The sequence below is a fragment of the Vombatus ursinus genome, unplaced genomic scaffold (genome assembly GCF_900497805.2).
Source record: "Vombatus ursinus unplaced genomic scaffold, bare-nosed wombat genome assembly UNPS02014794.1, whole genome shotgun sequence".
Lineage (NCBI taxonomy): Eukaryota > Metazoa > Chordata > Mammalia > Diprotodontia > Vombatidae > Vombatus > Vombatus ursinus.
In genome coordinates this window covers 2,844,732-2,866,956 of record NW_020954572.1, presented here as the reverse complement: position 1 = coordinate 2,866,956, position 22,225 = coordinate 2,844,732, and the positions used below count along the sequence as shown (strand labels likewise).

Genomic DNA, 22,225 nt, shown 5'->3' with positions numbered 1-22,225 from the left:
TCTCTTGCTTTGCCCGTGCTTGGATCTGGATCACAGTTCTGGGTGGCGGTCCTGGGGCAAGGAGGAGTGCTGGCATGGTGGAGCATGTAGTGGCTGTGGAGAGGAAACCCTCCTCATGGTTCACAAGACAGAAGAGAGTGCTCATAGACCAGAGCACAGACCAGGAAAGGAGTAAACACCTCGCCCCTTATCATAGCACCTTGGAAGAACTGAAAATTTGCAGGTCCCTAGAAGTATCTCTGAAAACAGCTGCACAAAACCCTTGAAGCTTGGAACAGTACATTCTCCACACTGGAAACAGCCCTCTACCTTAACAAAAAGTCTATAACTCAAGTAATTGGCTGAGATCATGAGCAAGCAGTGCAAAAAAGAGTCAGAATTATCTTACTTCGGTGACAAAGAAGATCAAAACATACAACCAGAAGAAGACAACGAAGCCAAAGTTCCTACATCCAAAGCCTCTAAGAAAAATATGAATTGGTCCCAGGCAATGGAAGAACTCAAAAAGGATTTTGAGAAGCAAGTAAGAGAAGTAGAGGAAAAACTGAGAGTGATGCTAAAGGAGACCCAAAAAAATACTGAAGAAAATAACACCTTAAAAAATAGCCTAACCCAAATGGCAAAAGAGGTCCAAAAAGCCAATGAGGAGAAGAATGCCCTACAAAGCAAAACTGGCCAAATGGAAAAGGAGGTCCAAAAGCTTACTGAAGAAAATACTTCCTTAAAAACTAGAATGGAGAAATTGGAAGCTAGTAACAATTTGAGAAATCAAGGCACTGTAACACTAATCAAAAGGAATGAAAAAATAGAAGAGAATGTGAAATATCTCATTGGAAAAACAACTCACCTGGAAAATAGATCCAGGAGAGAGAACTTAAAAGTTATTGGACTATCTGAAAGCCATGATCAAAAAAAGAGCTTAGACATCATCTTTCAAGAAAATATCAAGGAAAACTGCCCTGATATTTTAGAACCAGAGGGCAAAATAGAAATTGAAAGAATATTCTGATCACCTCCTCAAAGAGATCCCCAAAGGAAAACTCCTAGGAATATTGTAGCCAAATTCCAGAATTCCCAGGTGAAGGAGGAGATATTGCAAGCAGCCAGAAGGAAACAGTTCAAGTACTGTGGAAACACAATCAGGATAACAGAAGATTTAGCATCTTCTATATGAAGGGTCCAGAGGACGTGGAGTATGATATTCCGGAGGGTAAAGGAATTAGGACTACAACCTAGAATCACCTACCCAGCAAAATTGAGTATAATCCTTCAGCGTAAAAGATGGTCATTCAATGAAATAGGGAACTTTCAAGCATTCCTGTGGAAAAGACCAGAGCTGAATAGAAAATTTGACCTTCAAATACAAGACTCAAGTGAAACATGGAAGAGGTAAACAGAAAAGAGAAATCATAAGAGACTTATTAAGGTTGAACTGTTTACATTGCTGCAGGGAATGATGATATTTGTAACTCATGAGTCCTTTGTCAGTATTAGGGTAGTGGGAAGGAAAAAATTATATGTTTGTATAGATAGATAGAGGGCACAGGGTGAGTTGAAGATGAAGGGGTGATATTTGGAAAATAAGGGGTGAGAGAGGATTATACTGGGAGAAGGAGAAAGGGAGAAGGAGAATGAGGTAAAATATCTCACATGAAACAGACAAGAAAAGGCTTTTATAGTGGAGGGGAAATGAGGGAAGGTGAGAGGGAATGAGTGAATCTCATTTTCATAGGATTTGGCTTAAGGAGGGAATAACATACACAATGGGGTATGGAAATCTGTATTACCCTACAGGAAAATATGGGGGGAAGGGGACAAGAGAACAGGGGGTTGATAGAGGGGAGGGCAGATTGAGGGAGGGGATAATCAAAAGCAAACACTTCTGAGGAGGGACAGGGTCAAAAGAGAAAATAGAATAAATGGGGGGTAGGATAAGATGAAGGGAAATATACTTAGTTTTTCACAACAGGACTACTATGGAAGTGTTTCACATGACTACACATCTATGACCAGTACCAAGACGCTTGCCTTTTCAAAGAGGGTGAGTGGGGAGGGAGGAAGGGAGAAAATTTGTAACCCAAAGCTTTAAAAACACTTGTTAAAAACAAAAAAAAATTAAAAAAAAAAAAAAGAAAATAAGAAACGAGAGAAGTGATACAAAAATAAATAAAACACTGCCCCTGTCTTCAAAGTTCTTACAATCTAGTAAGGTTTTCTAATTGTCCTAATTACTATGGCTAAGTCCCAACCCCCCACCTACCCATCAACCCTAGTTGCCAAGCTAATCTACTCTATGGGGCAGCTATGTGGTGCAGTGGATAGAGCACTGAGCCTGGAGTCAGGAAGATCTGAGTTCAAATCCAACCTCAGACATCAGCTGTGTGGCCAAGTCACTTTACTCCTGTTTGCCTCAGTTCCCCTTCTGTAAAAATGGGGACACAGCTCCAGAAGAAAATGGCAAACCACTTCGGTGTCTTTGCCAAGAAAACCCCATGGACATGTGCATGGAGTCATGTGAAATCAGACACAACTAAACAACAATAAGTCTACCCTGTACCTCAAACGTATCGCCTGCCCATCTTTACTTACACGATTCTACATGCCTGAATGTGCCTTATGTACCCCCTACCCACCCTATTCCCACTAATGCATCTTCACTTTTTAAATTCTATCCTATCCCTTGAAGCCAATTCAGGTGCCCCCTGTTCCAAAGTTGTTCTTCAGTCACTTACAACTCTTCATGACCCCATTTGGGGTTTTCTTGGCAAAGATACTGGAGTGGTTTACCATTTCCTCTAGCTCATTTTACAGATGAGGAAACTGAAGTAAACAGAGTTAAGTGACTTGCCCAGGATCACCCTGCTAGTAAGTGTCTGAGGGCAGATTTGAACTCAGGGCTTCCTGAGTCCAGGCCCAACGCTTTATCCACTGCACCACCTAGCTGCCCCTATCCCAAATAATGGTGCCCAATTATGAACCACAACTAGGGTGTCAAGAAAGCACATTCCCTGGAAGACTGACTAGACCTTAAAAGAATGTGCATATTTTAAAGCAATCCTACCTCTCCTCCTTTTCCTCTTTACATACTTGGGAGAGTTTTATCAGTGACAGGATCATAAGTTTAGAGTTGTAAAGAATCCTAGAGGTCATGGAATCCAAGCCTCTCATTTTACAAAGGAGGAAACTGATCCCCACGGAGGTTAAGTAACCTGCCCAGGGTGACAGCCTAAATATGTCAGAAGAAAGACTTGAACTCAGCTCTTAAATTGTAGAATCATAGGTTTAGAGCTGAAATGGACCTTTGAGGCTATTGAATCTAAGCTCTTCATTTTACAGATGAGGAAACTGAACCCCAGGGAGGTTCCTTTCTTAGGGCCACATAGCTAATATAGATAGAGACAGAGAGAGAGATCTGTGCATAGATCTATATATAGATTGATCTATCTATATCTATCTGTCTATATACATATCTAAGGCAGAATTTGAACCCAATTCTTCTAAATCCAGTACTTTATCTCCACTCTATTATACTGCTTCTCTCTTCCTCCCAAGGCAATGCGCCATAATAGCACTGGAATTAGGACACCAGGGTTCAGATTCTGGCTTAGGCTAGCCTGTTTGGGCCTGTCATTTAAATTCTTCTCATCCCTAAAATGAGGGTGATAGTCCTTGTACTACCTACTTCACAGGGTTGTTATAAGGAAAACATTTTGTAAGCCTTGAAGTCCTATAGAAATATAGGTTGTTATTATTTCATTTTTTAAAAAGTAAAGAACCCCCACTGAACTTAGATTGAGGCATCTTACTGAAGCCTAAGCCAATCACAAATGGTTAAATTCGGGGATGTTTACCTCATCTGGAGCCTGAAGAGAAGTTACAAGCCTCAGGGAGGAAAAAAAAAATGTCACTACTGAATTTGAATTTGAAAAATGCTGATCACCCCAGAGAAAACCATATTCCATTATGGAACCAGACACCTCTTTTATCCTGGGACAGCTCAGCAGGGATGATGAGCTCCCAGCTGCATCTCATGACATGGATGTCATCTCTGGGGTAGGTGTCAAGAAAGTTGACAATACTTAAAATTCTGCCATTTCAACATTCACTTCCTTAAAATCTAGGTTCAAGTGAAACCCAGTGCTCATGTGTCTTGGGAAATTGGACTGTCCTGCTTGCACACGGAATTATCAAGTGTCTGAGGGCCTACTCTGGGAACATGTGATTTTCTGAGGCTAGAGCTCTGAGAAGAAGCATTGCCTGTGTTGTTTTTTTATCATATTAGTTTACAAGTATGTTTTCCCGTGCCTCTTCATCTCTGTCCAAGGCCTTCCCTTTATTTAAGGGACAACTCAGATGTCATCTCTCTGAAGCTTTTCTTGATCTACCTACCCCACCATCAGCTAGAAGTGATCATTCCCTCCTTAAATGTCTCATAGTAAAACCTTAAGCCACCCTTTTTTTCATTTTCCCTTATATCATAGCCATTTGTTCATTTGGACCCATACCACCTCCAATTAGATTGTAAGCTTCTTGAGAATTGTGTCTATCTTATGTTTCTTCCCATTGCCCAGTACAGAGCCTTGCAGATTCTTAATAAATGTTTTTAATTGAATAGAATTGATGAGACATTCTGTACAAGGGAATAAGAGATTGCATTTGGCTAGCATAACCTTTATGAGAGCTAGAGTGGTTCATATGCCTTGGACATTGCACTGGGGGGGACTTTGGCTTCATTTTACCTGATATTGTGACTAAAAAACATGGATATACTTGGTCCCCTACCTATGTTCCATTCCTACTTTTAACCTCCCATTAGCCTAATTTCCTTTCCCCTTCTGACTCTTCCTTCCTCTTCCCCCAGTTCTTCAGTATAATAAAAAGATTCATACCACTGCAGAGCCCTATCCAAGGCTACCCCTGTTTTCAGAGAAAATTGATCATTAAACACAGATTAAGCACTTACTATGTGCATAACACATTATTAGAAAGCTGTGTGGGTTATGAGATCTGTATGACCCTTTGGTCAGAAACTTGCATGACAGGAAGAATAGGATACATTATGGGCAATTCCTTGCTTCTGTGGTTCATGGTCCCACCCCTCAACTTGGGAAGCCTGGATTTTCCCATGTACGCAGATATGAGATGTGAGGGGAGGCCAACAGAATCACAGAATCTAAATATTGAGGGGCAGATAGGTGACACAATGGATAGAGTGCTGGCCCTGGAGTCAGGAGGACCTGAGTTCAAATCCAGCCTCAGACACATAATACTTGCTAGCTGTGTGACGCTAGGCAGGTCACTTAACCCCATTGCCTCACCAAACTATATATATATAATGTAGCCCAGGATACTATTAGTTTTAGGGGATGCTTTGTAAGACCAACTTGTGAGGTTGATTTTTTTAACCCAATTGTAAAATTTTATGTTTGTCCCTATCAAAATTCATCTTATTTACATCAGTCATTGTTCTTGCCTGCAGAGCTCTTTTAGAATACAGCTTCTCTCTGGAAATATGTTACCTATCCCTCCGAGCTTTGTGTCTCTTTCAAATTTGACAAACGTGGCATTTTTTTCTACCTTCAGCTAAGTTACTGATTAAAATGTTAACCAGCATCAGGCCAATGACAGAGCATTCCACAAGGAACTCCTTCCAAATTGTCATCATCCCATCAGTGGCTATTCTTTTGATCTGGTCATTCAGCAAGTTCCAAATCCACCTCAATATACCATTTTCTAGCCCATATCTCTCTATCTTGTCCACACAAAGAGAAAATGAGATTCTCAAATGCTTTGTTGACAGCTGTACAGGGAAGAAATGAAGCCTCCTGGAACTCGCTCCTACCAGCTCTTGGGAGAGCTTATTGTTAAATTTTCCACGTGAGGATTTTAGCCCTAGAAATTGGCAAATCAAATCAGGGCGTGATTTATTGTTTTGTTAATTAACTAGACTTAAGAAAGCGATGGGTTCCAATCCAACCTCAGACATTACCTAGCTCTGTAACCCTGGGCAAGTCACTTAACCCCAATTGCCTCAAAAAAAAAAGAAAAGAAAAGAAAAGAAAGGAAAGAAAAAATTTTGAAAAAAGAATGTAATAAAGAAAATGTTAATACTAAAAGATTAAACTTAAAGGTGTATCTTGCATACATTTTTTGGTTGTTAAACATTTACAGGCCCACTGCAATATGATATATCTGATGTGATCTTAATATTTGCATAAAAGATTCTGCATTTTATTATACTGACTTTTTTGTTATAATTAACATACAAATTTTTTTTACCTCTTATTCAATTGAATGACTGTGAAGGAGTAAGCTGCTATAGAGAGAATCAACTTTAAATGCTGATCTGAGCCCCTCCAACATCTTGATCAAGAATATCCTCAGTGCATAGATAGACAATTTTAATAATAATTTTGTAGAAATGAGAAACAAGGCATTTGGTTCTATAATTGTTGATGTCTTCTTTGTTGCCTTTTTAAGGTAAACAATACCAACATGTAATATTTTTCATTCTTTTGGAATTTTCCTCGCTTTGCAGTATCTTCACAATTTCTGAGTGCTTTTAAATCAGTTTGACTCAATAGACATTTGATAAGCACTTATTATATATAAGGCGCTATACAATATTCTGACAGTATAAAGACATGTACAAAATAGTTCCTACTTCAAGGAGTTTATGTGCACAAATAAGCACAATGCCAGGAAATTTAAAATTCGATCATAGGATTTCAAGTTGGAAGGGACCACAGAGATATCTAATTCACTTTCATTTTATGAAGGAGAAAACAGAAGTCTGAAGAGGTTAAGTAAATTCCTCAAGGTCAATCACATTGGTAGTAAGTTAACAGAGGCAAGATTTGAACACAGATCCTCTGACTCCAAATCCCACGTGTATTCCATATCATTTCCCTACATTTCATATCTGTCACTAACTTCTTCTTTATGTTTGGTCAAGGTCAGTTGCTTTTTTCTCTTTAACTTCAGTTTTTTAAATGCGACTTCCCCTTTCTCATAGTATGTTGGGTACTGCTAAGATGTTAAAATTTAGATGTTGTGATTCCGTTGTTCTGTTCCATTTTACATCTCTTTGTAGTCCTCCTACCAACCTGAGACAATGATGTTCATAACAGACAATAATTTTCCTCTGTAAAGATCTACAATCAAACTTGATCTCTAAATTGACCTTGGCTGTCATGTCACTCTGATTGACAAGGATATCAATTGTTTATTGGCTAAGCTAATTTCCTGGCTTTTTTGGTCACCTCATTGTAATAACTATTTTATATCATTCAAATACATAAGGACTGGTGGTAATCAAAATCAGTGTCTTTACTTTTATCATTTCCCACTTTTCATATTATTTTAATAGGTTAAACTAGAGCTGTTGTAAATGTTCTCATTGCTTTCATCTTTACATTTCCTTCTAATTTGATATTGATTTTTACTTTTTCTCTAATCAACCAATCATTTTATTCTCATGTAAATAAATGTTATAAGATAGTTTCATTTTTTGTGATGTTGAGTCCTCAACACACCAATCACTTTTTGATGATCTTCTTGAAGAAAAATTTCATTAGGGGGCAACTAGGTAGTAGTGGATAGAGCACCGGCCCTGGAGTCAGGAGGACCTGAGTTCAAATCTGGCCTCAGACACGTAACACTCACTAACTGTGTGACTGTGGGCAAGTCACTTAACCCCAATTGCCTCACCAAAAAAAAAAAGTTTCATTACATATAGCCATTTTATTTGTTATTTAGTAATTTCAGTAATTACGAACTCTTTGTGACTCCTTGGAGTTTTTTTGGCAAAGATCCTGGAGTGATTTCCTTCTCCAGCTCATTTTATAGATGAGGAAACTGAGACAAACAGGGGTAAGTGACTTGCCTAAGTTCACACACCTAGTGAGTGTTTGAGGCCCGATTTGAACTCAGAAAGATGAGTCTTCCTGACTCAAGGCTTAGCGCTCTACTCACTTCGCCAAGGCTTCTGAATAATTTGTGTGACTTTGATGCCTTCCATTTCTTAACTATGAACCATATTTACCAACATTATTTTTACTATCTTCTGTCTTTATCCACTTATACAATGAAGTCACCAATTATCACAGTATATGTTGATTTGGTTTGGAAAAGCTTTTCATTTCTTCACAGAATTTCTTCATTTCTCCATCCTCTATAACAGATGACAACAAATGAGTTGCAATTATCTTTCTGGTAATCTATTTGTTGTGCTTTTTGAACATCCTAAAGTGAGGTGGTCAAGTGCCCCTTGAAATTATGTTTCTTTTTACCCTTGGGCCTAATTAAATGGCCCATGGTACTGCCTTCAGATCTCAACAAAGGGGCCATTCCTGAGGCCCTGGTAGAACCTCTAAAACGACCACTTCCACACCGGAATGAGACATGAGCAGAGGTAATTAATGGGGACCTTCAAGAGGAGGTGGCATGCCAAGGGCTAAGATTATTGTGTAGCCTCTGAGCATCATGCCCAATGATTTGCCAATGCCTAGTATAGCATGAAATGTTTTTCTGCTTCTCCTCTGACCACTTGCTACCCAGCAAAGCCACTAAGGAAAACCACAGACTTCCCCTTTTTTTCTGAAATGTCACACACCCAAACTGCCCCCCGCAGTTCACTAGCATGTTCTTTGCATGCTACTAAGTGTCCCAGCTGCCATAGGAAAGGAACCATCTAGTGGTTGGTCAATCAGTGATCTCTTCAGGAGCAAGGTTACCTGTGACATTCAGCCAGTATCCATCAGGAACTGGCCCTTGAGGCCATATGGCTCCCCAATATCCTGGTCCATGTTCTCAGACACACAAACTTCAATCCCCCTTCCCGCTGACCTTTCTTCCTTTTCTTCCAAATGTATGGTCTTTTCACAGAACTTTCTAAATGACCATGGAAAATGTGTTCCTTTAAAAAAAATTACTTCTAAGTAACATAGACATAAGAAAAGCTCATAATCTAATGACACTTTAATGTTTACAAAGCTCATTATTCTCACAACAGCCCTGTGAGGTAGATAATACAATCATTATTTTCCTTACTTTACAGATAAGAGACCCTGAGAGGCATAGCAATTTAAGTATCTTGCCATAAATCACAGACCTAGCTAGTGGTAAAGTCAGGATTTGAACTCAGATTTCTTAAGGACTAGGTACTTTTTCCATTCTAGCATGATGTATTATCATCATCATTTTACAAAATGAGGAAACTAAGCCGTGAAGTTACTTACCCAGGTCATGTTGTTGTTATTGTTGTTCAGTCATGTCTGACTCTTTGTGACCCCATTTAGGGTTTTCTTGGCAGAGATAGTGGAGTGTTTTGCCATTTTCTTCTCTGGCTCATTTTTACAGATGAGGAAACTGAGACAAACAAGGTTAAATGACTTGCCCAGGGTCACACAGCTAATAAGTGTCTGAGTCCCTGTTTGAACTCAAGTCTTCCTGCCTCCAGGCCTGGAACTCTGTCTATCCATGGCACCACCTAGCTGCCTCCTGCCCAGGGTCATAGAGCTAGTAAGTACAGACCAGGATGTAGTCATAGCAATGGCCCTCAGTCAATCATGTAGGAGTTGTTTGCCCTTGGGCATCCCTTATGTCCCTTTCTCTTTCCCTGCCCTGCTTTCAACATCTTCTACATTGTACTGCCCACCTGTCCAGGACTCTTGTCTTTCTCATCAAACCTTTCCTGCCCCTGTGTCTCATCCTCTCGCTGCCCTGCTTTGGGGCTAAGTTGATAAACGAATACAAATTTAGGTTTAGTGGCTAAGAATCTCACAGAACATTTCAGTTGAGATCTTCATGATTTAAGAAAGAAACTAATTTTGTGAGAATCTGAAGGAAGGTTGTTTACAGGAAAGGAGAGAAGGAGGGAATTGTTTGGCCAGGAACACTTTTGCAGAGCCCTTCAATTTATAGTCATCTATTTTATTTTTTTTTGTTTTTTAATTAAGACAATTGGGGTTAAGTGACTTGCCCAGGGTCACACAGCTAGTAAGTGTCAAGTGTTTGGTCTGAGACCAGATTTGAACTCAGGTCCTCCTGACTTCAGGACTGGTGCTCTATCCACTGCGCCACCTAGCTGCTCCTGTATAGTCATCTGTTTTAGCCAAGTGTAATGCCAGTCTTGTGTCCAATGCCCTCTCCGGTAGAAAAGAATCTATTATAATCAGAACAATAGGAAGGTAAATCTGGAAGGTGGTCTGGGCATCATGGAAAACCAAATCTTAGGGTTTGAAAGAACTGTTGATATCATTTAGTCCAACCACGTCACTTTATAGATGAGGTGACTAAGACCCACCTGCTTTGTAAAGGGAAATTGAGAATTTATTTGATTCTTGTGTGGACACTGCCCTTAACATTGACTAAAAATTTTGAGAATGGGAAGTTATAGTAAGTATAAATTATTTCCTCTAAAGTAGTTCCCACACCCCAAAAAAGAAGCCCCTTATGTGGAAATATTTGGGGCTTTGTAATCTTCTTGTGAGTCATGAGAATTTTATTAGAATTGGCTGATCTACCTGCTTTTCTGTGTTCTTCCTAGACATATTTAAGTTTTCATAGAATTTGGGGGATTACAAAACACCTCAGAAGCCATCTAGTTTACCTAAAACACAGATCTCCTTTGCAACATCTTCTTTCCCCTTTCTAGCTCTTTTGATCCTCAGAACTACCCTAAGAAGTAGGTGCTTTATTATCATCGCCATTTTACAATTAAGGAAACCGAAACAAACAGAGGTTAAATGATTTGCCTGAGGTCATACAGCTAGTGTGTGGGGCTGAATTTGACCTCGGGTCTTCCCAAGTCCAGGGCCAATGCTCTATCCACTATGCCAACTAACTGCCTTTCAAAAATTAAACTACTGTTTTAACAATTATTTATTTACCGTATATTTAACATTTGTAAAGCACTTTAAGTTTTGTAAAGCATTTTATATATATTATCTCACTGGATGCTCACAACAACTCTGTGTGGTAGGTGTCGAAACAGAGGCTCTGAGACTTGTCCAAAGCCACAGTTAGTAAGTTTCGGAGGTAGGATTTGAACTCATCTTCTTGATTCTAAGTCCAGCATTTTACCCACTGTGCCATTCTATCTGGTGTTATTTATAAAACCTTGGGCAGGTGACTTAATTTCTTCTATATTCAATTCTATTTCACAAATATATATTAAATACCTACTATATGCAAGGGCCTTTTCTAGGTTCTGGATTTCAAAAATAGATGTGATAGAGACCCTTCTCTGAAGTAGCTCACAGTCTGTTGGGGGAGAAGAACTTGTATGTAAATAACTAGAATGCAAAGGAACAGGCCAAAAGCTCTGAGAAGCCTGAGGAAGGTAGTAATACCTTCAGTTAGAGGAATTAGGGAAGGCTTCATGGACAAAGTGTCTCCTACGTGGGGACTTGAGAAGACAGAAAGAAGGGATGGATGGAATCCATTCCAACATGAGTAGCAAATGGGAGATGATGGGATAAAAATAGGGGTTGACAAGTAGTTTATTTTGGCTACGATATATAAAGGAGAACATTATGGAATAAAATAAATATTGTAGAAGGTCTTGAATGCCAGGATCAAGAGTTTCCAATAATGATAATAATAGATAACATCACGGTCACCTGCTTCCAGAGGTATTCCAGGTTGTCAATGTCATTTTTTTTCTAGCAGGTAATTTTTATTTTTGGCAAAATGAAAGTTCTGCATCTTATACACAAACCAAACTCTCAGACTCCCAAACTTTTACTCTGTGTGTGTGTGTGTGTGTATAACTATATATGTATCTATCTATCTGTATATATATATATATATATATATATGTGTGTGTATCTATATATAAAGATAGGTATCCTGGTCCCCAACTTTTTAGTCATAAGACACAATAAAATTGTATCAAATTTTCAAGTTATACAGGCTAGTTGCAGTACACATACCATGAAAAGTTAACAGAATTAATACACATTCAGGAGGCAGTTAGGTGGCAAAGTGAATAGAGCACCGGCCCTGAAGTCAGGAGGAACTGAGTTCAAATCCGGCTTCAGACCAAACACTTGACACTTACTAGCTGTGTGACCCTGAGCAAGTCACTTAACCCCAATTTCCTAAAAAAAGGAAAGAATTAATACACATTCAATAGTTTCAAGTGTATCTATGACACATATATACATGTTCCTTTTTTGTATCATTGTATATTTTGTATCACATGTATATTTTTTTTCTTGAATAAACATCTTTTAAATTATCCAATACACATATATCCATGAATAGGCACAACTTTATGAATTTCAGGTATATACAAATAATTTTATTTCATATTCTCTTGATTTGGAATTTTAAAAAATAACTAAGAGGAAATATAAAGTGTCAAAAAGTGAAATAAATATATGCTACAAATTTCATAGCACATAAGCACATTATGATTAGGCAGATTTAAAGTAGCTCCTAACTAGAATGATTTTTAAAAATGATACTAACAAATTTTTATGTGTAAGCCAAAACAAATATTTTTGTGGGGGGGGGGAGGTAAAAGCAAAATATATACAAATTGCCAGGCTTACAAGAGTTGGAATATTAAACCCACAAAATTCTTCAGAATAAAATATTCTGTTCAACTAGGTACCACTCCTATTTAATAGTTTAGTATTTTGATTGTTCAACAGTACATTGAAATATAATTGTATTCTAATCAAAATGTTATTGAATTATATTTGTTATTTCAAAATAGGAATGCCTAAACTATGCCAATCTTTACATTTGTAATTAGAAGGTTAAAATTTTCAGTCAAGATAAATCTTGTCTCTTAGCTTAATAGTTTTAATGCAAATTAGGAGTTGGGAATTCATGCTTTATTCTGCATTATTAGACACTTTGTGCTTTATTTCACTGTTTTCCTTATAAGCTACAATGTTATTTCTAAAATATAACACCCAGAAAGTAGCCTCAGTGGTCCACATGTAATGTATCCAGGATAAAGAACAATGGGACTATAGTCTCCTTTGTTTTATACATGAATGCCTAAGCTTACTTTGGATTTTTTGGGCTGCTATGTTACACTGTTAGTTCATTGAGCTTTCAGTCCACTTAAACCCCCAGATCTTTTTTTCTAGTCAACTACTAACCATACTTTCCCCATCTTGTCGATGTACAGTCGATTTTTAAAAATTCAGGTCCAAGGGTGTGCTGAAGCCAGCTGTACAGAACCAAGACCTCATTGTTAAATCTTTTGTGTGAGCATTTATACCTCAGAAATCAGCAAATGATAGAAAGCAGGGCTTAACTTATTATTTAATTGATTGTCTAGAAAGTGATTGAGAAAATATTAGTAATGCAGATTAAATGTAAAAAGTGTGTCCTGGACATTTTAGGGGGAGAGTTCATTGTTAAACATGTATCAGCACACTCCTGCATGTATCCTTATTTAATGTCATCTTCTATTTGACCTATTGTTCTAGCATACTGAGATCTTTTTGTATGTACAGTTAGTTATCCCTTCCACATCTCAGGGGTCCCCCACATTCTGGAAAATCTGTGTAAAATCTTTTGGCCCTCCCTTTGTACCAGAGAAGAATTCTGAATTATTATGGCATTAAAAGATAAAATATGTTGATATTATACAATGCTATGTATATATTTTATGCATTTCTGAGTTTCTAAACTTTTTCTGTGTCATCTGCTGACCTTTGCTTGTCATCTGTGGCTTCCATAAAACTCCCCTAAAATTCCCATTCAATTTCTTATGCTGACCCACAATATATCGAAACCATGATGGGGAAAGTCATGATGTGGAAGGGATAACTTTGTGGCCCTGTTGCCAGATGCTACCCAGAATCAGCACAATATCATCTTATTAAAGTCCATTATTTTCTGTTAGCAAATAAATGAGATTTGTTTCCTTTTCAAAAAATAAAAACTACTTGGAAAACTGGTAGCAATAGTTTCCTTAGATTAAAATCGGCACCAGCGTTTATACAGTCACTAGATTCAAATGAAAGTAAGGGGTGAGGGGAACTTAATAAACGTTTATTAATCGATAAACATTTATTAAGCACTAACAATTGTAAAGCGCTTAGCACAGTGGGAAACACACTAAAAACAGTAAACACTGTATAAATCTTAGTGATGATGGTGATGATGATGGTGGTGGTGGTGGTGGTGATGTGCCAGGCACTGTGCTAAGTACTGGGATTAAAAATAAGAAGAAAGACGCTTCCTGCCTTTAAGAAGCTTACAATCTAATGAATGAAGACAAAAGAAAACTGAAAAGCTGGAGGTGGGGGGAGGGTCACCAACAGAGGATATGTGGAGCAAAGGCATGGTTTACACAGAATTGAAACCAAGCAGAACAGCTGGTCTGAAATTCTGAGCCCTCTATAAAAGAGACTTTGGGAGTGTTTTGCTTTGCCCTCCAGCCCTCAGATCAGAGGGACAACTGAAGATCATGAAGAGGTTTTAAGTGTTTAAGCTGAAGCAATATCCATGGTGATGGTATTTCTGGTAATGAGCTTATCCTGAGGAAGGCATGATACCCCAGAGTCAAAACAGAGAAGAGGAGCTGATGGGAAATAAAGAGGAAGTCATAGAATTGCGCGTTGTAGACATCCTTTTTCCAAAAAAGCTGAAATAGAAAACAACTACCATGAAAAATTGTGAGGGATTTAAGAGTTGCTGTTCCGTTTGACCTCACTGATAAGTCATTGGTCTTGGAGATGAGGTGGGAAGGCACACGGCATTCTTAAATCCTTAGAGTTCTTCCAGAAGTTCACTGAATTTCAGCTAAGCCCATCTGGTTCCTATTCACCAACATTAAGAACCTGGCTCTTTCCAGGTCTCCTTATATAGAGTATTGTGGCTCTATAGGGCTCAGTCCTTGTCTGTGTTTCATTCAACATATTTACTCTTGACTTTACTGAAGACAAAGATCAATCAATAAACACTTATTAAGTGCCTACTATGTGCCAGGCAAAAGGTCTCCTCAAATTTGTGGGTAATTTGAAATGGATACATAGCTAATGCAGAGAATGGTTGAATGATTACCCTCTCCCCACCCCACAAAATTCTGACAGGTGGAAATGTAGAAACTAATAAGATATAATTCATTAGGGATAAATGTAAATCGATATTACAGGTATAGGATGTGTGAAATATAGTTGGAAAAGTTCCCTGTGAAGAAGACATGGAGGTTTTAGGGGATTGCAAGCTAAATACTCAGTGGCTCCGTGAATAGAGTGCTGGACCTGAAGTCAGGAAGACCCAAGTTCAGATTCAGCCTCAGATGCTTTTACTAGCTGTGTGACCCTGGGCAAGTCATTTAACCCTATTTGCCTCGGTTTCCTCATCTGTAAAATGAGCTGGAGAAGGTAATAGCAAACCACTCCAGTATCTTTGCCAAACAACAACAAAAAAAAAAACCCAAAAACCAAAACAAAACTCAAATGGGGTCTCGAAGAGTCAGGCATGCCTAAAACGACTAAATAAGCTCAATACAGTGTCACAAAATCATAGTGCAGTTTTTAGCTTTAATAGCTTAAAACTACACTAAGAAGTTTGGGATATCCTTTATTGTTCAATAAATAGGTAGGTGGTAAAGTGCAATGGTGTCAAACTCAAAAAGAAACTGGTCCCTGTGGCTGCTGCATATTGACTTAAAAAACCACAAATTGACATCATGTATGTTGTAATGTACTTTGTTCTGTTAAACATTTCCCAATTACATTTTAATCTGGTTCTTGCCTCACTCAGATATTTTGGGAATCATTTGCAGCTTCCTTTAACATCTCTGGTATAGAGGATACAGTGTTGGTTTTGGAATTAGGAAGACCTGAGTTCAAGTTCAGCCCCAGTTACTAGCTGTGTGACCCCAGGCAAGTCACTGAACCTCTCTCATCTATAAAATGAGGGGATTGGGCCAGATGGCCTCTAAGGCACCCTCCAGATCTCAGTCTAATGAACATGAAGCAGTAGTGTATTGTGATGACCAAAACAAAACTATTGCAATCTCAAGCTCAGTAGGGGGATAAAGTGTAGAATAAAAACAATAATCATTCTTGGTCAGACTACAAATAGAATATTGTATCTAATACTGGGCACCACATTTATTTTTTTGGGAGGAGGCATTTGGGGTTAAATGACTTGCCCAGGGTCACACAGCTAATAAGTGTGTGAGGACAGATTTGAATTCAGGTCCTCCTGACTCCAGGGCTGTTGCTCTAGCCACTGGGCCACCTAGCTGCCCATTGGGTACCACATTTTAGAAAAGAAAAACATTTACAAAACTGGTATATATCTAGCGACCAGGATGGTTAGGGAACTATAAACTATAACGTATAAAGGATGGTTGAAGGAGGTGAGAATCTTTGGCAGAGCTGTAGCTAGGAATTCTTCCACTTGGGGCAAAAACAGCTTATGGTGAATGTGATGTAAGGGTGTAGTTTTTCCAGGTGAAGGGGTGGCATTTCTTTTTCCCCCAAGAGTCTGGTGTATGTACCAGTAGGGGATTAAACCAAAGGTTGGTGCTAGGAAACGCTGCTAGTCTGGGGCTGGATAAGGGACCTGGGTCATGCCGAAGGTAAGGGCTGGCAGAGTACCATAAGACCTGGAGACACGTCTGATGTCAGCACCCTGAGTCTAAGCCCTGGCTGCCCTACATTAACTTTGGCAACTGATGTTTGTCCCGTAGAAGAGCTGGTGTGGGGGGGAGGGGGCGGAGGGGGGTTTGTTTTGTTTTGTTTTTATTAAAAGTGTCATGTGAAAGAGAAATCAGATTTCTTCTGTTTGTTCCCCCCTCCCGCCCCCCAGGACTGAACTAGGAGCACCAAATGGAAATTATTAGGAGGCAGATTTCAATTCAATATAAGGAAAAACTGTCTAATGATTAGAACAGTCTGAAAATGGAATTGGATGCATTGGGGAAGGATGTGTTCCTCATCATTTGAAGTATTCAAATTAGTGGCTAAGTGAATATTTTGTTGGGGGATGTTGTATAGGGATTCCAGGATCAGGTATGGGTCAGACTAAATGACTTATGAGATCCCTTCCACCTCTGCAATTCTACATAGGCAGTTTCAGGAAGGCCTTCTTTTCTAAAAATATTTGCCCTGCAAATGCCTAAATTTCTACCATTAGGGAGTCACTCCTTTGAGGTGAACAAATCCTAACTCTTTGTAGGTGATATTTTAAAATGTTTTCCAGAGAAGGATAATACACCAAGTTGCTAATACCTTAGTATGAGGGAATTTTCCCTAAGAAAGAATGTTAGGAATGAGAACATCCTCCAATTTCCCCCAGATTTTATTGAAGATTAGGAATCACAAGAGTGGGGTCTGTTGGCCCTGACTCCCCAACAAGGCTATAGGATCCATGTCAACAAAGTATTTGATCAGTGAGTCTCTTCCCAAGACCATTCAGGGATCTCTCTCAGCCCTACCACTGCCCTGATCTCCCTAGCTCCAAAGATAATTATCGTCATCTTGGGAGCTTCCAGGAACATTATTATAAGTAATTATTAGTCTAGTGGAGGAAGCACTCAGCATTGAAGGTTCACAGTCAGGTTCTATTATTGAATGACTATGTAACCTTGGGCAACTCTATCATTATTATCTTTATTGTTATTATTATTCTTAATATTTTATAAATGGTTGTAATTGTTATAGATAATAATTGATGTTCAGTAATTTATGTTTACAGAGTATTTTGCACACAGTATATTTGAGTCTCATAACAACGCTTTGAGATAGGTACTATGGGTATTATCTCCAGTTACTGATTTGGAAACTGAGGTCCAGCAAGGTGAAGTGGGTTGCCCCAGATCACTTGACTAGTAAGTGACCTGAGCCAGAACACAAGATTAAGACATCTAGCTCCAATACTGTCTTTTTTTACTGATTTCTTGCCTTTTGTATGCAAAGTGAGGTTATATCTACCTACCCCTTATCACACAAAGCTGTTGAGAATAAAACTAAGATATATAGTCAATGGTCTGAGATTCTTGAAAGAAAATGCTCTCTCTGCATTCAGGATTGTAAATTATTATTCTAGTTTCTTGCCAAGGGAAAAAAGGTTATCAGTAAAAGTACTTTAATAAAAAAAAATTCTCTGAAAAAGAGTATTTTGGTTTATCCCTCTCTAATGCATTCATCATGTAATATTATACATTATAGATATCTGTGTATAGGTCTCCCTGAATTAGTTCCATGAGGTCAGGGACCATGTCATATGCAAACTCTATATCTCTCATTCTCTCTCTCTGACTCTCTCTCCCATTCTGTCTCTGTCTCTTTCTCTCTCTCTCCTCTCTGCTCCTTCTTTACTACTTACAAACATAAGTTTGCAAATATAACCAGAAGTTCAAACACTGTTTGTACATAGCTATTTTCATTAATAGGGATTGATTGTAGGTTGTTGTTTCGGATTTTAAAGTCTATTTTTCAAAGAAAACAGAATTAGTAAAGTCATACTCTTTTGATGGATACATGGTGTCTAACATACTATGGTAAAGGAGGAAAGGACCTTAGAACAAAGAACGTTAAAACTTAGACTATTAGAATTATGCTCTTCTCACCATCTGCAGAGAAACTTTAAAGATCATCCCTCAAACATGACCCTGGAGAGGGTAAGTCACACAGCTAGTAAGTGAAAAGTCAGGACTAGTGTCACCAGCTTCATCATTGATTCCCCATCTCCTCAGTACCCCACGACCCCAACCAAATGACTGTTTGTGGGTTTTGTGAGTTGCTTCCGATTCCCCTAAGAATCAGGAAGTGCCGTGAAATCTAGAAAGAACAACAGTGAAAAAGAGGGGAAAAAAAGTCAAATAAACTTTTCCCACTGTCCTCTCCTGCCCCATCCTCTATATAAGGCTTCCTCAGTGCTTCCTCAGCACTCCAGATGACTAGGAGCAGAAACTTATAATATCTCTCCTCATTTCCCTTCCTTCATACAGGTTTCTGGGACTCGTCTCTCAATCCTCGGAGAAAGAGAGATACCACTGGGGAGTTCCCAAAGGGCTCAGCTCCGGCTGCACCCCTAGCCACCAGCCTCAGACCCTCACCACGTTATGCAAACTGCTCATGTGAAATTGAGTTGTCAATAGGAAATGACAGATTGTGGTTTGTGAATCCTATTTTTATAGAGGACTGTAGCAGCTCACTACCTTCAGAAGAACCCCTACTTCAAAGCTGCCCAGCCACTTTGGTTCCCCCTGTTGCTACCTCACCTGCTTCTATAAGAACTCCTCGAAGGCGGCCACCCCCTCCTCCTCTTCCTCCTCCGCCTCTTTCTTTTGCTCCTGCTGCTGCTGCTGCTGTCCCCCTCTCTCCCTCTGCCCCCACTGTCTCTACTGCTGCTCCTCTCTCTCCTCCTGTCCCCCCTGTCTCTGCTACTACTCCCCTCTCTCCCTCTGCCCCCACTGTCTCTGCTACTTCCCTCTCTGCCCCTGCCCCCCCTGTCTCCACTGCTGCTGCTGCTGCCCCTCTCCCTCTTTCTGCATCTTCGCTTTCATCAGTTCCTCCACCCTGCCTTCCAGTTGCTATATCGTCTGCACCTTCTGCAGGACTTCCTGGAAAGTCTGGCCAGCAGCCTGTAACTCCCTGTGCGAAGGTCCCGCCCCCTCCTGTTAATCTAGAACATATTAGTGAAGACATTAAAAAGGAGGCCGTCGTGCCCAACTCATCCCCACACCTCGCGGCATCCAAAAAGAGCACCCGGCCAGCTATTCCCCCTAGGAGGAGGCTCTCAGAGAGGAATTCACTGGAAGACAGCAGTATGGTGAAGACTGAAGGGGGGGATGGGATTGAAGGAGTGAGGTGGCAAGGGGAGCAGCAGGGTTACCCCAAGACCATTCCCAACAGCCTTTCAATCCAAAAAGCAACAGGTGCTCCCAGAAGAGCTATGGAGCAAGTCCTACAGGTGGGGGAACTGGCCAAGGTCAGTGGTCTGGGGAATGGCCCTGAGCAACAGAAGAAGAGTAAACAACCTCCCGTCCCACCCCCAAGGAAGAAGCGAATTTCCCGACAGCTTGCTTCCTACCTCCCCAGCCAGCCAGAGAGCCCTGAACCCACAGGTGAACAGTTACATGGACAACCCGCCTCAACTCTCCCCATGACCAGCACCCCTGCCCAAGAAGGCCCCACTCCTCATGTGGTGACTCAGTGGGAGGCCAAAGGCACGCCCCAGTCCTTGGGTTCTTCGGAGTTCAAAGGCTCCATGGCTTCACTGGCTGACAGCCTGGGGACATCAGTCCTCACCCCAGACCAGGACTCCTACTCGACCAGCAGCGCAGAGGATGATCTGGACCACTTCAGCAGCCCCAGTGTGAAGAAGAAGTCCTCCGTGATGTTGGGAAAAGCCAAACACCGCCTGTCCTTTGTGAATTTCTCCAACGTCTTCAATGCCTTCCTTTCCAGCAACCGTAAGCTGCAAAAAAAGCTGGTGGAGTTGGCGCAGGACAAGGACTCGTACTTCGGCAACCTGGTACAGGACTATAAAGTGTACAGCTTGGAGATGATGGCGAAGCAGAGCTCCAGCACAGAGATGCTCCAAGAAATCCGAATGATGATGACCCAGCTGAAGAGTTACCTGCTGCAGAGCACTGAGCTGAAGTCTTTGGTGGACCTTACCCTTCATTCCGAAGAGGAACTCGGTAAGTGCTTAGCTGGAGTGGAGACCCTGCCAATGCCTGTCTTTGGTGGGGCATGCATGGGGCTTAGGGAATGGGACGTGGCGGTGCTGGCTCTATCTGCTCTCCTGCCCCAGCCCTCAACACCGACTCTAATAATGACAGCAGTTCACCTTTCCGTAGCACATTAAGGTTGACAAAGTGCTCTCCTCACAACTCTCTGATTGAGGTGATGGAAAGATCATTACCCTTGTTTTGCTGTTGAAGAAAGCAATGATCAGACTGGCAAATGACCTTGCCATAGGTCACAGAGTTAGTAAGTGGCCAAGCCAGGATTAGCGTTGTTGCTGTTGTTGTTGTCAACATCTAAGTCCTGAGGAAGGAAGAGGGACAGGTTAAAAGAGGATTCAGCAAATGAGAGACAGGGTGGGGAAACTGAAGTGAGAGAGGGTTCATTAAGAGAGAGTGGGGCATCAGCAGCAGAGATGGCATGGGGCTGGAGGAGAGAAGGGAACAACTCTGTGTGTGTGTGTGTGTGTACTGTTCCCCTCTCTCCTCCTGCCCCTTCTCTCTCTTCTGCTGCTGCTGCCGTGTATATGTATGTGTATGTGTATACATATACATACACATACACATACACATATACATGTTGTTTTTCAGTTGTGTCCAACTCTTTGTGACCCCAGTTGAGGTGTTCTTAGCAGAAATACTGGAGTGATTTTCTATTTCCTTTTCCAGTCCATTTTACAGATAAAGGAACTGAGGCATACAGGGTTAAGTGACTTGTCCAGGGTCACATAGATAGTAAGTGTTTGAGGTCAAATTTGAACTCACGAAAATGAGTCTTCCTGACTCCAGGCCTGGCGCTGCCCATACATACATACATACATATACATGATAGAATTATACATACATGTGTACATATTTATAAGTATATACACATATACACATACATGTATGCATGTATATAGTATATTGTGTGTGTGTTATTGCACGTGCATCCATGCACACATGAACATATATTATAAACATATTGTGCATTTCCTATAAAAACATAAACACGTACGTACATATATGTACACATATAACACATGTGTGTTGTGTGTGTAATTAATAATAGCTGGCATTTATAAAGCACTTTAATGTTCATAAAATACCATGTATATTATCTCATTCGATCCTCACAACAACCCTAGGAGAGCAGGTGCTATTATTATTGCTCTTTTACAGATAAGGAAACTGAGGCAGGCAGAGGTTAAGTGACTTGCCCAGAGTCACACAAGTAAAAAATGTCTGGGCCTGAATTTGAACTCAGGTCTTCCTGATTTCAAGTCCAATGCTCTTTCTGCTGTACCACCTGCCTGCCTATCTATTGGAACCCAGGGTATCTGAACTACTGAAATTAGTCCCAACTGCAGCATCTGAGGAGTTCTGTGTATCAAACTGGCGCATTTGGTATGTGAAGATTCCTTTGAAAAGCGAAACTTGCAACTTGTTAAGTGAGGTGAGTGATAATAACATCCTAGATTTCGAGTTGGAAAGAACTTGAAAGGTTTCTAGTCCAAACCCCTTATTTTTATAATTGAGGAAACTGAGATTGAAAGAGGTTGA

The 22,225-nt window shown here is 40.1% G+C and overlaps 1 protein-coding gene across 1 annotated transcript in view; it reads left to right on the top strand.

Annotated features, from left to right (window-relative positions):
• The window catches only part of RIN3 (Ras and Rab interactor 3), a 159,267-nt gene that overhangs the window by 100,396 nt on the left and 36,646 nt on the right, over nt 1-22,225 (top strand). Inside the window, exon 6 of the mRNA XM_027870033.1 lies at nt 18,941-20,638. Within this exon, the coding sequence (XP_027725834.1) occupies nt 18,941-20,638 (1,698 nt within the window). The remainder of the gene's footprint in view (nt 1-18,940; nt 20,639-22,225) is intronic.